General features: G+C 30.5%; 2 protein-coding genes across 2 annotated transcripts; both read right to left on the reverse strand.

The window, feature by feature from the left end:
- Positions 1-8,967: 8,967 nt before the first annotated feature.
- On the reverse strand, positions 8,968-10,573 carry LOC126735196 (uncharacterized). The gene is made up of 3 exons (XM_050439148.1): positions 10,331-10,573; positions 10,014-10,281; positions 8,968-9,505 (listed from the first exon to the last, which is right to left on the reverse strand). Exons 1-3 carry the CDS (start codon positions 10,456-10,458, stop codon positions 8,999-9,001), a joined length of 903 nt encoding a protein of 300 aa, XP_050295105.1. The 5' UTR covers positions 10,459-10,573; the 3' UTR covers positions 8,968-8,998.
- Positions 10,574-14,350: 3,777 nt separating this feature from the next.
- On the reverse strand, positions 14,351-16,698 carry LOC126735139 (uncharacterized). The gene is made up of 3 exons (XM_050439071.1): positions 16,364-16,698; positions 15,355-16,129; positions 14,351-15,295 (listed from the first exon to the last, which is right to left on the reverse strand). The coding sequence occupies exons 1-3, from the start codon at positions 16,531-16,533 to the stop codon at positions 14,351-14,353; spliced, it is 1,890 nt and encodes a 629-aa protein (XP_050295028.1). The 5' UTR covers positions 16,534-16,698.
- Positions 16,699-16,790: the final 92 nt, after the last annotated feature.

Raw genomic sequence — 16,790 nt, forward strand, 5'->3', positions numbered from 1 at the left:
CAACTGTTTCAGAAATATTTACATTTAACCAACAAGAAAACAAATAAGTTTATATAATTGACGGGTCCGAGCGTTTTCTCAAAAAATCATGTCTGTAATTTTTATCGAACTTATGCGGAACTTCAGGCGAGCACTGTATATTTTATTATGACATACTGGCGTATCTCTTGGTTTTCGCATAAACAAAATAGGTCTGAGCGTAACTCCTAATAATGAATTTGAAGATTTAACGAACTGGCGAAAGTCAATTTACGCGCCTTCGTCGTATACTGCAAACGAAAATATTGAAGTTTGAAATACGACAAACAGGCGTATTTCGACTTACGTGCCTTATCCTTAAACTTATAGTAAATTAAATAATGTTAAGTTACACCACAGATGTAAATAGCTTTACAATTACTTTACTTACATTATTTGCATTTTTTTTAACCAATGAAGATCTTTTATTTGTTCAGAAAGCTGCAATACCTTCTCATCAATTCACCTTTTTTTTTGGTATTTTTTTACTTTTTTTTTGGAAAAGCTAAGTTAAAGTAATGGATGTAAAGATATCAAAAAAATGATGTAAACATGTCATTTGTGCTGCTATGGCGAAGAATGTCATTCCAGGGTTCTTTAGTTAGTAAGGAGGAGAAATATTTTGCATTTTCTGATGAAAAAGCCTCGCCTTTCCATCGCCATTCTCACAATCCCCAATAACAAAAAGGGAAAATTCAATACATTCATGATCTGATAATCCAGCATTGTAAATTCTTGTATTTAAATCTATCGGGTGGTGCGTCGCCGAGCGGAACATAGGAAATCCCACGTAAATTTTAAGGGGGTCAATTATTGGCTTCCCTGTACATTTTACAGAAAAAATGTAAGATGACTTTTTGAAGAGACCAATCTGGCAAACCCTTGTGCAAAGTTTCAACAAATTTCAATAAGCGAATCTTGAATTATGCAATTAAATGTAATTGCAAACGGGCACCAGTAAAATGAATATTGTCACTGACGTGAGGAAAAGTGTCAATAAATCAGTGACAGTCGATATTTGAAAACAAGTATGAATTATTATTCAATCGACGAAAAAATAGCCATAATTAAGTGGCATTATGCGGGTGTATATTTTTTTTTATAAACCTTATTACTACGTTTTTCTTATTACTAGTTTGAAAAACGCTGAAATATGTATCCAATAATTAAATTGTCCAAAGAATATTTGGACAAATTTTCAAATATGTATCTTGTCAAGTTTTTGAGTTATGGACATTCTGACAAATTTCAAGAAAAAAAAACTTTTTTTACACAATTTTTACATAAATAACTAGTTGCTTCATATTAGGTTAGAGAGAGTATTAATAAATTATTTCAAGCAATAGATGAGGCTTATTTTCCTTCCTTTTAACATATAAAAAAATAAAGTTGATGATGGTTTCTCGAAAACGAAACGTCGGATATAAAATTTAAAAGCGCCATCACGTACTACATCAAAAGTGTCAATGAAAAAGTGTCAACGGCATGTAAATACGCTTCAAAGTGCACAACTTTTTCCTAATTTAACCGAAGCTGTATCTCCAACAGGTACCGAGAACCCCCATGCTTAGGATCCTTATCTTGGACACCCTGTATGTCCAATTAAATTGTTCAAAGAACATTCGGACAAATTTTCAAAGCTGTATTTAGTCAAGTTCTTGAGTTATGGATATTTTGAAAATTTTCAAGAAAAAAAAAAATTCTTTTTCCAAAAAATTTTTTTTCTCAAAATCCTTAGCTAATTTTGAAAAACGCTGAAAGACGTGTCCAATCAAATATTACAGAGAATATTTAAGCAAATTTTCACAATTGTATCTGGTCAAGTTTTTGAGTTATGGACATTTTGACAAATCTGAAGAAAAAAAAAACTTATTTTTCCGAAAAAAAATTTTTTTCTTGAAATCCTATGCCGATTTTGAAAAATGTTGAAATATGTGTCCAAGTAAATTGTCCAGAGAATATTTAGATAAATTTTCAAAAATGTATTTGGTCATGTTTTTGACCGTTTTGAACGTGACTTCGAGGACGGTGAGAAATAGACTATTAGAGGCCAAGTTATTTGCCAGAAGACCTTCCAAAAAACCGCTGCTGTCAAAAAAAAATAAACGTTCCCGTTTAAGTTTTGCCAAAACGCATCTACATTATACAGAGCATGATTGGAAATAGGTAATCTGGAGCAATGAATCCAAGTTTTGTTTGTTCAAAAGTGATTAATGAATTGTGTATGTTAGACGCCCCGTCAATGAAAGACTCAACCCCAAGTATACCTGTCCAACAGTGAAACATGGTGGTGGAGCAGTAATGGTTTGGAGATGCTTTTCGGGCAATGGTATGGGCCTCCTGTATAAAATAGAAGGTATAATGGACCGGTTTCAATATAAGGACATATTAGAGAGCCAAATGATTCCATATGCTGATGATACTATACCTTTAAGACATTTATTTCAACAAGATTCGTAAAAGCTTGGTTCAGAAAGGAAAACATTAATGTAATGGAATGGCCTTCACAATCCCCTGATCTGTGGGACATTTTAGATTCCAAAATCAGAGGAAAACCTTATAAAAATCAGCAAGAATTGTTTGAAGCATTGAAGGAAGCATGGGTGAATATGGATCCAGGGATTATTTCTAAGCTAATAAGATCTATGCCAAAACGTTGTGAAGATGTAATTAAGAATAACGGGTACTTTACAAAATATTAACTTATGTTTTTTTTTATTTATTAGAAATGAAATAAAAACGAATATTAAAAAATGTTGCTTTACTTTTTTCCACCTAAAAAGTAATTTTTTAACACAAAAATACTAAGGACAAGGAAACAGGTTTTTTTTTCTTAATATTAAATTGCTTGTGTAATAATAAATTACTGGAATTAATTTTACTTCTGGTTTACATTCACTGCTTGAAAAAATAAAGTATTTTCAATAGTTGCTCTACTTTTTTCCACTACTGTACGTGTCCAATTAAATTGTTCAAAGAATATTTGGACCAATTTTTAAAGCTGTATTTGGTCAAGTTTTTGAGTTATTGAAATTTTGACAAAAATCAAGAAAAAAAAATTTTAAAAAAATTTTTGCTGATTTTGAAAAACTATGAAATATGTGTCCAAGTAAATTGTCCAGAGAATATTTAGACAAATTTTCAAAAATTTAATTGGTCAAGTTTTTGAATTATGGATGTTTTGACAAATTTCAAGAAAAAAAAATCTTATTTCTTCTAAATATTTTTTTTCTTAAAATCCTGTAGATCATTTGAAAAACGCTGAAATACGTGTCCAATTAAATTGTTCAAAGAATATTTGGACAAATTTTCAAAGCTGTATTTGGTCAAGTTTTTGAGTTACGGACATTTTGACAAATTTCAAGAAGAAAAAACTTTTTTTACACAGTTGTTACATAAATAACTAGTTCCTTCATATTAGGTTCGAGAGAGTATTAGTAAATTATTTCAGGCAATAGAAGAGGCTTATTTTCCTTCCTTTTAGGTTCAAAAAATACTGCTTTACTGATTTTAGGCAACTGAGGTCTATTTTCTTGGTATGATTTATTCTAGGCAAATAAGGTTAATTGTGTCTTCCTTTTTAGGTCGATAAACTTAAATTTTAAGAGTGCATAATGATTTTAGGCCACTGAGGTCTTGGTTTGATTTATTCCAGGCAAGTAAGATTAATTGTTTTTTCCTTTTTAGGTTGATAGGCGATGTTTTTACTTATTTCAGACGATTTTGAATTGAGGTTAATTCCAAAATCTTGTTTTAATTTTTTTTAATTTTTTACAGTATTTGGAACCTCCTAAACAGTTTTGGCAAAGTTTACAGAATAGAATACTTATATAAAATATAGAATATAATAATACTTATAGAATATAATTATATAGAACAGAATATTATATATAGAATAGAATTATTCTATTCTGTAAACTTTGGTTTTGGTAACACTACCTGATCTGATAATAGCTGTTGGCTTTTCTTTATTGCTAATTTGCTATAGCCAATTTTGTAACGTAATTGTTAATTTGTATATATTTTTTTTTTTATAAACCTTACTACTATGTTCGATTTTGAATATATCTTAAGTAAAAGTGAGGTTTAACTCTTTATCAGACCCCATTATACATGTCCTAAATAAAGTTTAAATTACGAGCGAGTTTATCATAGTCGAAGCGTCTGAAAGGATACGAATTGTGCCATTTTTCTGATAGATAGTAAGAATTTAATAATTTCACGGGTGGTAGGAGTGGGACGCGTTCCCGATAAGCCGTTTCCTCTTCGTAGAATCTGTTTCCGCTCGACACGCTCATTTTCTAACGAATATCGTCGTTTTCGTTTTTATCATAATTAATAGTGAATTAATATATCTATTTATGAATTATGGTTTGCCAAAAAATCGACACCTACGCGTTATAATAGTGTATTTGATAAAAAATGACAAATGTTTTAATGGGATTTTTATATTTTCTCGAGGTCTGTTTATAGACTACTTAACATGTAATTTAATTTAGCCCTTAAAACCAATACATACAGAGCGTCCTTTACCAATTTTTAAGTTTGGTTATAAAAAATTATAGTTCTATGAGTTTATTAAATACTCGTGCCAACACTTTTGAATCTATTTTATACAATTTTTTATAATTCATCGTTTCCTACCAGATAGGTCTCCAATTACAAATTTATGTGTCTTATGTCTCTCAAACTGCTGCTGAGGCCTAAATTCTAAAAAACAAATAAATGTGTGTAATTTTCATAGATTGTGAAAAAGCGTTTGATAAAGTTGATCATTGCTTGAAAAATTGGGTAAATTTGGCCTTTCAACTAATTCTTTCAAGTTTTTATTTTCATATGTCACAGGAAAAGGTCACAGGGTGAAAGTTGATATTGGTAGAGTTTTGTTCATGAAGTAGGTATTCGGTCACCTCTGATAGCAATTTAGGCCCTCTTTTATTTATAAATGACTTTAATTAATTCTTTAATAAAGTAGATAAATAAAGTCTCTTTTTGGTGATTTGTTTTTATTGCCTGGACTAATTAATAAAGTTCTTCTAGGTAGTTAATGATTTCTTCCAGGCAGTTGACGATCGGAATTAAAACTTAAAGACCAACACTGAATTATATAAGATTAAAAATATTTTAAGTGCCTGGAAATAAATTAAAATTTTATATAGTGCTTAAAAGCACTTGAAGATTTTGAGAATATGTAGTAAAAAAATAAATAATTCAATAAAAAAAAATTAAACGCTAAAATATGTGTCCAGTTAAATTGTCCGGGGAATATTTGGACAAATTTTTGAAAACTGGGTCTAATCAGGTTTTTGAGTTATCGATATTTTGAAACATTCCAAAAAAATATATATTTTATTAAAGTTTCTTCAAAATCCTTTATATGGTTTGAAGAACGCTGAAATAGTTAAATTGTAAATTGAGAATATCTTTTTATTAATTTAATGATCCGCTTGGAATATTGTTGGATTTAGGGATCAATAAAATAAAAGTCCAAGCCTATTTAAATTTGCCGACGTTTTGCAAAATATATTTGCATCTTCAGGGCGAATAAAATATATTGGTCTTAGGTCAAAAAAAATGATGAAAAAATGAACATATGTACAGAATGATTTTTTTAGGTAAGTGACATTAGGCAATAGATGGATATATACAATACTCTTAAAATATAATTTATCACAGTAAAATAATTCAGTGAGTCTAGAGAATATTTGGATTAACTTTTATTACGGCATTTGATGAAGCTTTTGAGTCATGGACATTTGAGAAATTTTAAGAAAAAAAAAATTTTTCCTAATAAAATGTTTTTCTCAAATTTCTGTATATAGTTTGAGAAACGCTGAAATATGTGTCCAATTAAATTGTCTAAAGAATATTTGGACAAATTTTTACAATTTTATCTGGTCAAGTTTTTGAGTTATGGACATTTTGACAAATTTCAAGAAAAAAAAATTATTTTTCCAAAAAAAAATTGTTTTCTCAAAATCCATAGCTAATTTTCAAAAACGCTAAAAGACGTGTCCAATAAAATATTCCAGAGAATATTTAAACAAATTTTTACAATTTTATCTGGTCAAGTTTTTAAATTATAGATATTTGACAAATTTCATGAAAAAAAAAATATTTCTCCAAAAAAAATTTTTTTCTCAAAATCCATAGCTAATTTTCAAAAACGCTGAAAGAGGTGTCCAATCAAATATTCCAGAGAATATTTACACAAATTTTCACAATTTTATCTGGTCTAGTTTTTGAGTTATGGACATTTTGACAAATTTCAAGAAAAAAAAATTATTTTTCCAAAAAAATTTTATTTCTCAAAATCCATAGCCAATTTTCAAAAACGCTGAAAGAGGTGTCCAATCAAATATTCCAGAGAATATTTACACAAATTTTCACAATTTTATCTGGTCAAGTTCTTGAGTTATGGACATTTTGACAAATTTCTAGAAAAAAAAAATTATTTTTCCAAAAAATTTTTTTTTTCTCAAAATCCATAGCTAATTTTCAAAAACGCTAAAAGACGTGTCCAATCAAATATTCCAGAGAATATTTACACAAATTTTCAGAATTTTATCTGGTCAAGTTTTTGAGTTATGGACATTTTGACAAATTTCAAGAAAAAAAAATTATTTTCCAAAAAAATTTTTTTTCTCAAAATCCATAGCTAATTTTGAAAAACGCTGAAAGACGTATCCAATCAAATATTCCAGAGAATATTTAAACAAATTTTTACAATTTTATCTGGTCAAGTTTTTGAGTTATGGCATTTTGACAAATTTCAAGGAAAAAAAATTATTTTTCCAAAAACTCAAAATCCATAGCTAATTTTCAAAAACGCTTAAAGACGTGTCCAATAAAATATTTTAGAGAATTTCAAGAAAAAAAATTAATTTTTCCAAAAAAAAAAATTTTTCTCAAAATTCTGTGCCAATTTAAAAAAAACGTTGAAAGACGTGTCCAATCAAATATTCCAGAGAATATTTATATAAATTTTCACAATTTTATCTGGTCAAGTTTTTGAGTTATGAACATTTTGACAAATTTCAAGAAAAAAAATTAATTTTTCCAAAAAAAAAAATTTTTCTCAAAATTCTGTGCCAATTTAAAAAAACGCTAAAAGACGTGTCCAATCAAATATTCCAGAGAATATTTAAACAAATTTTTACAATTTTATCTGGTCAAGTTTTTGAGTTATGGACATTTTGACAAATTTCAAGAAAAAAAAATTATTTTTCCAAAAAAATTTTTTTTTTCATAATCCATAGCTAATTTTCAAAAACGCTGAAAAACGTGTCCAATTAAATATTCCAGAGAATATTTAAACAAATTTTTACAATTTTATCTGGTCAAGTTTTTGAGTTATGGACATTTTGACAAATTTCAAGAAAAAAAAATTATTTTTCCAAAAAATTTTTTTTTTCATAATCCATAGCTAATTTTCAAAAACGCTGAAAAACGTGTCCAATTAAATATTCCAGAGAATATTTAAGCAAATTTTCACAATTGTATCTGGTCAAGTTTTTGAGACACTTTTAGACCTAAGTGAGGCATTCGATACCTTCAATAATATTTTTTCTTGCATTCTAAAGAATGCAAAATAACTCATGGTGTGCCACAGGGTTCTATTTTGGGGCCACTTCTCTTTATTATTTATGTCAATGATATCGACAGGTCAATTGAGTCTAGGCTGCTGCTGTTTGCAGGAGTACTAGTTTGCAAGAACTGGAGCTGTTGCTGGTGGAGGTGAAGTCAGATTTGGGCAAGTGGTTCAGTGCAAATAGACTAAATGTCAACAAAACGGAGGAAGTCCTATTCTCTTTGAGAAATACAGAGGGTACCAATGTTGAGAGTTCGGATGGGGTGAGATTCTTGGGTGTTCACTTAGATCCTACTATGATATTTGATAAGCAAGTGGAGTTCATTGCAAATAAATTGGCAAAACAAATATTTCTTTTAAAACGCTTAAAAGGCACAGTAAATAAGGATGTTTTGTTAATGGTTTACCATGCGCTAATACAGTCCACCTGCAAATTATGGTCTCTTGGCTTGGGGTCAAGCACCTCAAGCTAGGAGAATCTTTAAACTGCAGAGAAAAGCTCTGAGGTTGTCAAGGGACGATGTGAGAGACTCTTTCAAAAAACTTAAAATTCTTACACTTCCATCACGGTATATCTTTGAATGTCTAATATATACAAAAAATAATTTACATAAATATACCCAGAGATCAGAAATTCATACTCACAGCACTCGACAAGTAGATTTCCTGGAAATGCACTTTCTAAGACTCAATAAATCTCGTATCTCAACTACTTATTATGCCCCAAGCTTTTTTAATAAACTTCTTAATAATATTAAAGCTCTAAATGAAAAACTTTTTGCTGCCTCAGTAAAAAAATTACTTGCTGATAGAGCCTTCTATAGCTTTGATGAGTATCTACAAGCTCAACTGTGAAAATTGATGAAAATGACACAAAAATAGGTTTTAGGAAATTGAAATTGGGGTCTCCAGAATGTTAACTGTTTGTAAATTGTGATTATTTTATTTAGTATTTGTGAGATTGTATCTTGGGTGTTATTTTTTTAATATAAGGATTTTAATTTGCAATGTAAAACTTTAATAATTTGTAAGTGAAATATTTTTTTAATATGTATTTATCTACTTGTGACGATTGTAAGCATTTTTTTTTCGTAGGCATGAATAAACTTTACTTTTTATTGCACCACTAGCTAAAGTTATAAATACTGCCGTACACAAATCAATTTCTTCAAATATCCTTTAAGGAAGCTTTAGTACCTCCAAAGTTTACAGAATCAAACACTTTATTTCTGTAAACTTTGGTAACTCCTACCTTTAAAAATGAGCTGAGGCTGCCTAGAAACACCATATAAAACTTATTGTCAGAGGATTGGGATGTAGGGATAATTGTAAAGACAGAGGAAAATTAAAACATAAAATCTTTTTGAAGGTTTATTATTTACAAAACTCTTACAAACTATCTAAAAATTGCTTTAACTTTGACTGTTTTTTCTCAGCACCACCGTTTTTCAATAATTCACTCAAAGTATTCAGACTTTTCTGTTTTAATCGGTCTTTCGCTTTCGAGATAGAGGTCGATGGCTGTAACTGTTTTGGGGCCAAAGCAGGTTTCTTCTTTGACACTTTCAAGTTTTGTTTCTGCTTTTTCCCTTTTCGCTTCAAACTTCCTGCAGGTTGTAAGGCCCTAATGTTGCTCATCGACACTGTTTGGTTCAGTTTTGAGGGTGACATTGATGGTACAGTATCGGAGTTCTCGTTGGTCGGTTTTTTGGGTCTTGGGGCTTTTGTGGATGATACAAATACAACACTTTCATTTAGGCCGCATAGTTTGTCTTTTTTCTTTTTTTTCTTTTTCTTTTTTTTAGGTTGTTCTTGGGGGGTTTGTGCCACTTTTGGCAGTTTAGGTTTGTCCAAGAGCACTTCACTTGGTTTCTTACAAAAGCTACAAGTTATCACCTAGAAAATTAAAATTGTTCACATTCTTTTACTGTCATCTAGTGGAGGTCAAAGAATGATAACCAAAGAGTAAATTCCTCCATGAAATGAGATAAAAATCAATATTATACTTTAATTATGTAAAAAGTTATAGCAAATTTAATCTAAAGCTTCTGTTACACAAAGTTTGTTTCTCTCTTAAAGAATGTTATACAAAACTTCCCTCAATGTAAATGTTAGCAATGAAAAGAATGGATGCAAAATTCAAAGAAAGTCGAGTGATTATTACAATTCCTATACCTAATCTATGAATAAATGATAAAAGTGCTTAAATTCAACAGGATTATAAACTGGAATTTAATCCAAATGAAAAACAATCATGCTTTGATCCTAAATTTTAACTGTAATATCAGATATCTCAAAGGAAGTAAAATGGTTTCCTAAAACTGTCTTTAAAAATAACCAAAACATACAATTTTCTTCCCAATACCCCATAATAACTACTAAAAATCATATAGGACAAACATACCAACTTATTTTGCCTTTTAACCTCGGTAATGTGCTCCCTGAACAGTTTCTTATAATAAATCTTCTGATAAGGTGTTAAACTGTTTGTCCCTTTCGTCTTGACTTTATTAATTAACTTTTTGGCGAAAGCAGTCAACTTTACTGGTTGAATTTCAATGTTTGTGGTGTCACCCTCTGAAAAGTTCATGAAACACCTCTCGCACCTCTCGTAAGATTTCTTTTCTGGTAAGAACATGTGTCTTCGCAGTTCCATTAGTCTACAGTTTGTTCTAAAATGGACTAATTTAAAGAATTGCGTGATTAATTGGGGAACATTACCTGTAGAGGGATTTTAGTGTTGGTACATTTAGGGGGTCCATAAAAGTGAGGTTATGAAGGTATTTTATGGAGTTACGGATGATTAATCTGTCTCGATCATCCGCGTAGGCAATATCCTCTTTATTCATTGTGGTTTTTTCGCTATATTAAGTGAGTTTATAGTTTTAAATGAAAAAGTTGTAAATAAAAACAAACTTAAGAAAAAGGCACTTTATAGGTTATGTTATACTTATGACAAACCATATTGACAGACAATCGGTTGCTAAATGTCACTAGATTCAAACAGAGTTGCCAACACTAAGGAAATTTCAAAAAAAGTTTTGGAGTTGTTTTTCGCAATTTGATAAGTATACGGTTAAGAGAAACAATTATTGTTTTAATTCAACACTAATTTATTTTATATTCAAAGAGTTACAAATTTTACAATGCGTCGCAGTTGCGTACTTGTAGATTCGCCTTTATACTTGACGGAAGGTGACGGACAATCGATTGATAAATAATGTCACTAGCACAGGGGTTGCAGAGACTAAGAAAATGTCACTATTTTGTGAGTCTCTTTAAATAATTTGCTGAATACATTAACACTATCTTACTTTTGATTCAAAATCATACATTTTATTCCGCTTCGCAGTTGCATATTTGACAAGAAGTGACAGACAACCGCTTGTCAAACGTCATTAGCAACAACCAGAGTTACCAACTCTAGGAAAATGCTAGCACAAAGAAAGTTTTATTATTTTCCCGAAAATTTTGGAGTTTGATAAAATAATTTGCTGAATGTTTCTTTCAGAAAATCAATTTTCATTTAATTTAACCCTATTTTACATTTAATTCATAAATAACAAATTTTATTCCGCTTCGCAGTTGCGTATTTGTGAATTGGCCCTTAAGCTTGACAGGAGGTGACATACAACTCATTGTTTAATATCACTAGTAATAGCCAGGGGTGCCAACTGTAGGAACATTTAGTTCAAGATTTAAAAAATATTGATAAAATATCCTAAATATGCGTTTTATACTTTAAGAATTTAAAAATGTTTGCGCGTAATCGCTGATTTTTTGTTCCCTTTTATCGTTACGAATAATAATCAGATTTTGAGAAAGGCATTCTTTTTTGAATTTTACAATGTTCATAATTCAAAAACTTCAGATAAGATGCAGATTTGAAGTTTTGTCCCAATATTGTCTGGGTAATTTGATTGGACGTGTATATAGTTTTTCGAAATATAGGATCAATGAGCCAGTGGTTTACGGACAATTTAGAGAAAACTAAATTTAAATCATGAATAAAAAAATGTTGATAGGTTTGATAGAACCAAAGTCTTTTGACATGAATAATTTGGTTATTTGGGATAAGGTTAAATATATCAGTTTTGTCCATAAATTTAATTAATATTTTTGGTATTTACTTAAGTAAAAAAAATGCTGTTTTGTTAGTAGTCGGACAGTCTTTGCCAATGGTCGGCCGGGTAGTTGCCACTAGTCGGACACCTTCTTATTGGCTGATTCTTTACAGTCCCGTATTATCAAAGGATTACTAGAATTTAAGTGCAAATTTAATGTTGCAGTTTTAAAACCTACTTATTTTTGTTTGTTTTATTATTAAAAAATTTAAATCATGGGTAATTATATAAAAGGCTATTAAATAAAATAAAAATATTTTATTGGGGTAAAAAAACAAAAATTTTCTCCACGTAGTATCAATCAAAACAACAAATAAAAAAAACTTGAGCAAAAAAAGCGTTATAGGTATTCTTTGGTAACTAGTGTCTAAAATCACGAAACTAAAAACTAAGTACTTCACTAACGTACGTGTTTTAGTCATCATCACAGTCCAAGTTAGATACTTCATCATAGGAGAGTCCTGACAACTTTGTGCACTCCAAGTGATACCAGCGACTACATAAATCACAGCCAACATTCTTTTCACCTTCGATTTCGGTATCACTATCAAGTTCGTCTTCGCATTCTCCACATGTTTGCTTTTTTTATGTACGGTAGATGACTCTTCTACCTTATCTTTATCTTGGTTACCTGCACTGTTATTTTTTGTTTTACTTTGTTTTTTTTTGTACGGTTGCTATTTTCCTTTTCTTTTTCGCATTCTCTTTCTCCTCTTTTTCCTTTAATTTTCCTTCATAATACTTTCTCCAGGCTCCAGAAGAAATTGCGGAGGGTATTTTCTCCCGTTGACGTTTCTTATTTATTTTGCTAATAGGTTGTGGATATGCAAGATGTTTTTCAAATGAAGAGCTGCTCCTGCTAGCCGACTTAGCCACTACAACTGAATTTAAAGTTTAATTTTTTTCATTTTTCAAAGGTGTGCAGTTTTTCTCTTTGCTATCCTGATTATTTTTTTTCTCCTCTGGACATTTGTCATTTATTTTGGATGAAGTGATTTTTTTCTCAATCAGATTGTGATTTATTTCCATAAGTCCTTTTACAGGGTTAGCTTGTTCTGTTGCATCAGGTTTGATTTTTTTTTGAAACTTTATTTTCTTATTTGGATTTTTATTTTCTTCATCTTCGTCAGTTTTGATGTTCTCTGAGGTGTCTTCCAATTTATTTTCTTTTAGATTGGTCTCATGTGCTTCCTTTATTTCTTAGTCATTTCTTCCATTAGTAAATATATCTGATTCTGAAATATCAACATCTTCAAACACAATACTCGGCATTAAATCTTTAAATTCATAATCATCCAGTATTTCTAAGATATTTTTCTTTTCTATATTTTCATAAGAACAAACATTTGGTTCTATTGTGGTTCTATGTGAGTATTTTGATTTGTTTGACCTGGATTGAGAAGTACATTTTGTAGTATTACAACTTGAGGGTTTTGAAGGTTTAAAGTCTCTTCTTGATGTGCTGCTTCACTGCTAGGTGTAGCTGCATCATCAGTAAAAATAACGTTCATTTTCTGAATCTCTTCTGGAGTAAAAAAAGAAACGTCATTACCTTCACTTATGTTAGTAGGAATAAGTGTTTTTATAAGGGTTAAAATTGTATCCGTGCAAAATTCTAGTTCAGATAGCTTCGGTTTCAGCTTTAAAATAACTTTTTCGGTGCTTATGATATCTGCTTCCGATACTGTTTCCTCAACCTGCGTTGTTTCGCTTAATAAGTTCTCCAGAACATTTTGCACACACTTTTTATAATTTACTGTGTCTGGATTAAACTACTGGTACAAACCACATGCCTTAAAGCCCTGTTTCATATTATTTGACATATTAGGATTCTGAAGGGCTTTTTCAAATATGGGCCAAAACTCAGTCTTTGTAACCACACGATTTTCATTTTCAGCCTGCCATTTTCTCACCTCTTCCCGCCAATAATCCTTTAAAGGCTTAAAAACCGCGACGTCCGCAGGCTGTAGTAAGTGCGTTGCATTTGGCGGCAAAGCATACAATATTATTCAATTTTCATGGCAAAATCTACTAAGTTCCACAGACATATGGGATTTATGCCCGTCTACTAAAAATAATACCGGTCTCTGAATCCCTTCGTTCTCCAACCATTTATTTAGGTCGTTAGCCACATACTCGAAAAATACCTCCGACCTCATCCACCCGCTATCTGATTTGCCGAGGACCCAATGAGCAGTGTTGCCAGGTGAAATAAAATGAAATCATGAAAAATGTAACCAAAAATCATGAGTTTTGGAAAAAAAATCATGAGATGGCGTTTTAAGCCTTATTTAAAAAAAAACATACATTATTTTTATTAAAATATTTTTTTGATGAAATAAAGATACAAGTACCAAAATATCTACTTTTTTATTAACAAATTTAAATAAAAACATAAAATTATATGTTAAAGTAAACAAACGTACATAATCTTAAAGTAAATAACTGAAAAACAAAAATCCGAAATATCCGTTATTTTATTCTGACTCATCGGAATCATAAATTTGTTTATTTAATTTTTTAAGCAAATCTTTTCCTATTGGAAAATTTGAACAAATACGGTTTTCTCTGCCCACTAAACTTTTGGTGTGCAGTATAGCAGCTATCATAGGAGTTTTCAACCGATTTCTCTGTTTTGTTTTGTTTTGTTTAAATTTATCTGACTAAACACCCTCTCTACGTTAGCACTGGAATGCGGCAAAGTTAATAAATTAAACACAAAATTACTTAAATTGGGAAACCGGGATTCTGTATTTTCCACACATTTAATCTTAGCAATTTTACCCCAAAAATCGCAAATACCTTTCCAGGTAAAATTAATTTCATAATTTCTAAGTAACAACCATTCATTGTCAATAACTTGCATATCAGCAGGAATTAAATTTTGAAACAACATAGAAACATTACTTATAGACCTGATTTTTCTTGATTTAACTACCTCAGGATCTAGAAATTCTAATTTCTGAAACACAGAGTTTTTAAGTGGAAATCTTGACAATATTTGCTCCACACTCTCAATATAAAAGTCTAGACATCTTAATTTTACCATGTCGAGTCGGTTTTTCTCCAGATCGGCAGAGTTTATGTGGGCAGAAAAGTACATGTCATTTAAATTTAAAAAAAGTCTAGGGTCTTTAAAATCTATATTTTCAATGTTGGCATTTAGATATTCGTCCTTAATATAATAATCTAAAATTGTTTTAACTGTTCTAGCAACCTCTTTATAAATAACGTGAATTTTGGGCGATTCGCTTTGCATTAATTTGTTTAAGCTATTAAAAATAGGTAGTACATGCGATAAAAATGATAAGTATAATTTATTTTCGGGCGTGTTTAGTTTTTCTAAAATAATATTTGCTTGACTGATTTTAAGAGACGCCTGATCTACGAAATACAACCTCAAAGCTTTATATTGATTAAGAAGCCTTTTAACCACGCATTCCAGAGATAACCAACGTGTCTGGCTAGGATGTAAAATCTTCGATATTGAGACATTTGCAAATTCCTGGAATTCCTTATATTCTTCCACTCTCTTCGGACTATTTGAAAAATAGTTATATACCTGTAAAAAATTATATTTTTTAATTAAGTATACATTTATTTTATTAGCGTATAGCTTACTTCTCTCGCAAATTGTTCCACTTCCTCAGGCAACTTGTGGCATGCATATGATGCACACAAATGAAAGCTATGGCATATGCATTTCATTATGAATATACCTGGAATATTTTCTCGCAATCGACTGACCACAGAATTATTAACGCCAACCATGTTGCTCGCTCCATCTGAAGCAAAGCCAATAAAGTTTGACTTATATGGAACACCATTTTCGGTAAGGAAGTTGATTAAAATTTCATAAAGTGCAGCCCCTGTGGTCTCTACTACTGGGATTAACGCCAAAAAGTTGTCTTTAATGTCAAAATTAATGCACATTCTTACAACTAAACATAAATGTTTGGTGCACGAGTTATCAGTAGACTCATCTATGATAATGCTAAATTTATTATCCCTCATTAGGCCAAGTAGCCAAGATTCTTGAGACAAGCCTGTAACTTTTTGTAAAACTCTTGACATCTTTGTTCGTTTACATTTCATTTGTTTGACAATATCTGAATCAGTGCCTACAGCATTGAGATAATCGATGAAATGCTCCATCAAATTCATAGGGAGATTATGTTCGGCTAGAAACCCCGCAGTTCTTATAATTCCTTCTTTCGCTTTTTCTTCAATGCTTATTTTTTTAGAACTTTCTGCAAACATTTGACTTATTTTTACTTGACTTTGCTTGCCCATTGATGCTCTCTGCAAAGCTTTAACATGCTTTTCAGTCTCAGAATGTTTTACTAGTTGGGTTTTCCCTGCAGATACCTTAACATCACATTTACAGTAATCGCACCTTAAATTTAAAAAAAAAAAGTTTACCTCCATTAAAATAAAAGTTTTGTTCGCCTTAAATTATATATATCCGCATTAAAGCAAATTTTAATTAGTTACGATTCAGTAACTCATATTATCATTTAATTCTCAATTTAACATTATTATAAGTGAATTTAGATTTTGTACTCAATAAATCCAAATTGCACTTATTTTTACAGAAAGTACCTTAACTTAAAACATCATAAATACCTACCAGGCAAAGCCTGTCCCCTTTCTGCTGTTCTCGATCCATTGCAAACCCGGTATATTTTTCCATTCCTTTTTAAAATTTTGCTTATAAACCTTTCTTTTCTTGCTAGGTCCTGGAAGAGATATACTCTTGGATGTACTACTACTAGAACTACTAGAATCACTGTCACTCATATTTTTTAATTATTTTTAACTCACAAATAATGCTTTACAATACCAAATACACGAGCAAATGCATAAAACTTCGTGAAAAATATAGCCCGTAGAAATATCCGAGAATCTCGGGGAATCTCCATACTCGTCAGTATTTCCCGTTTATATAGGGCTGTGCGGATATTATTTAAGGCTTTATGATATTTATATGTGTACATTTAGTTGTAGTTTTAGGTTATTTTTATTTTTACGACTAATATTCTGAGTTACGATTTTAA

This window comes from Anthonomus grandis, chromosome 4 (genome assembly GCF_022605725.1).
Source record: "Anthonomus grandis grandis chromosome 4, icAntGran1.3, whole genome shotgun sequence".
Classification (NCBI taxonomy): Eukaryota; Metazoa; Arthropoda; class Insecta; order Coleoptera; family Curculionidae; genus Anthonomus; species Anthonomus grandis.

What these genes read in the sequence shown, in the direction of transcription:
- LOC126735196 (XM_050439148.1), bottom strand. Translation starts at nt 10,458, where the DNA reads ATGAATAAAGAGGATATTGCCTACGCGGATGATCGAGACAGATTAATC. An exon ending in ACACTAAAATCCCTCTACAG is followed by an intron (nt 10,282 to 10,330) that starts GTAATGTTCCCC and finishes AGTCCATTTTAG; the next exon opens with AACAAACTGTAGACTAATGG. An exon ending in TTAAAAGGCAAAATAAGTTG is followed by an intron (nt 9,506 to 10,013) that starts GTATGTTTGTCC and finishes TTAATTTTCTAG; the next exon opens with GTGATAACTTGTAGCTTTTG.
- LOC126735139 (XM_050439071.1), bottom strand. Translation starts at nt 16,533, where the DNA reads ATGAGTGACAGTGATTCTAGTAGTTCTAGTAGTAGTACATCCAAGAGT. An exon ending in AAGGGGACAGGCTTTGCCTG is followed by an intron (nt 16,130 to 16,363) that starts GTAGGTATTTAT and finishes TTTAAATTTAAG; the next exon opens with GTGCGATTACTGTAAATGTG. An exon ending in TGGAACAATTTGCGAGAGAA is followed by an intron (nt 15,296 to 15,354) that starts GTAAGCTATACG and finishes AATTTTTTACAG; the next exon opens with GTATATAACTATTTTTCAAA.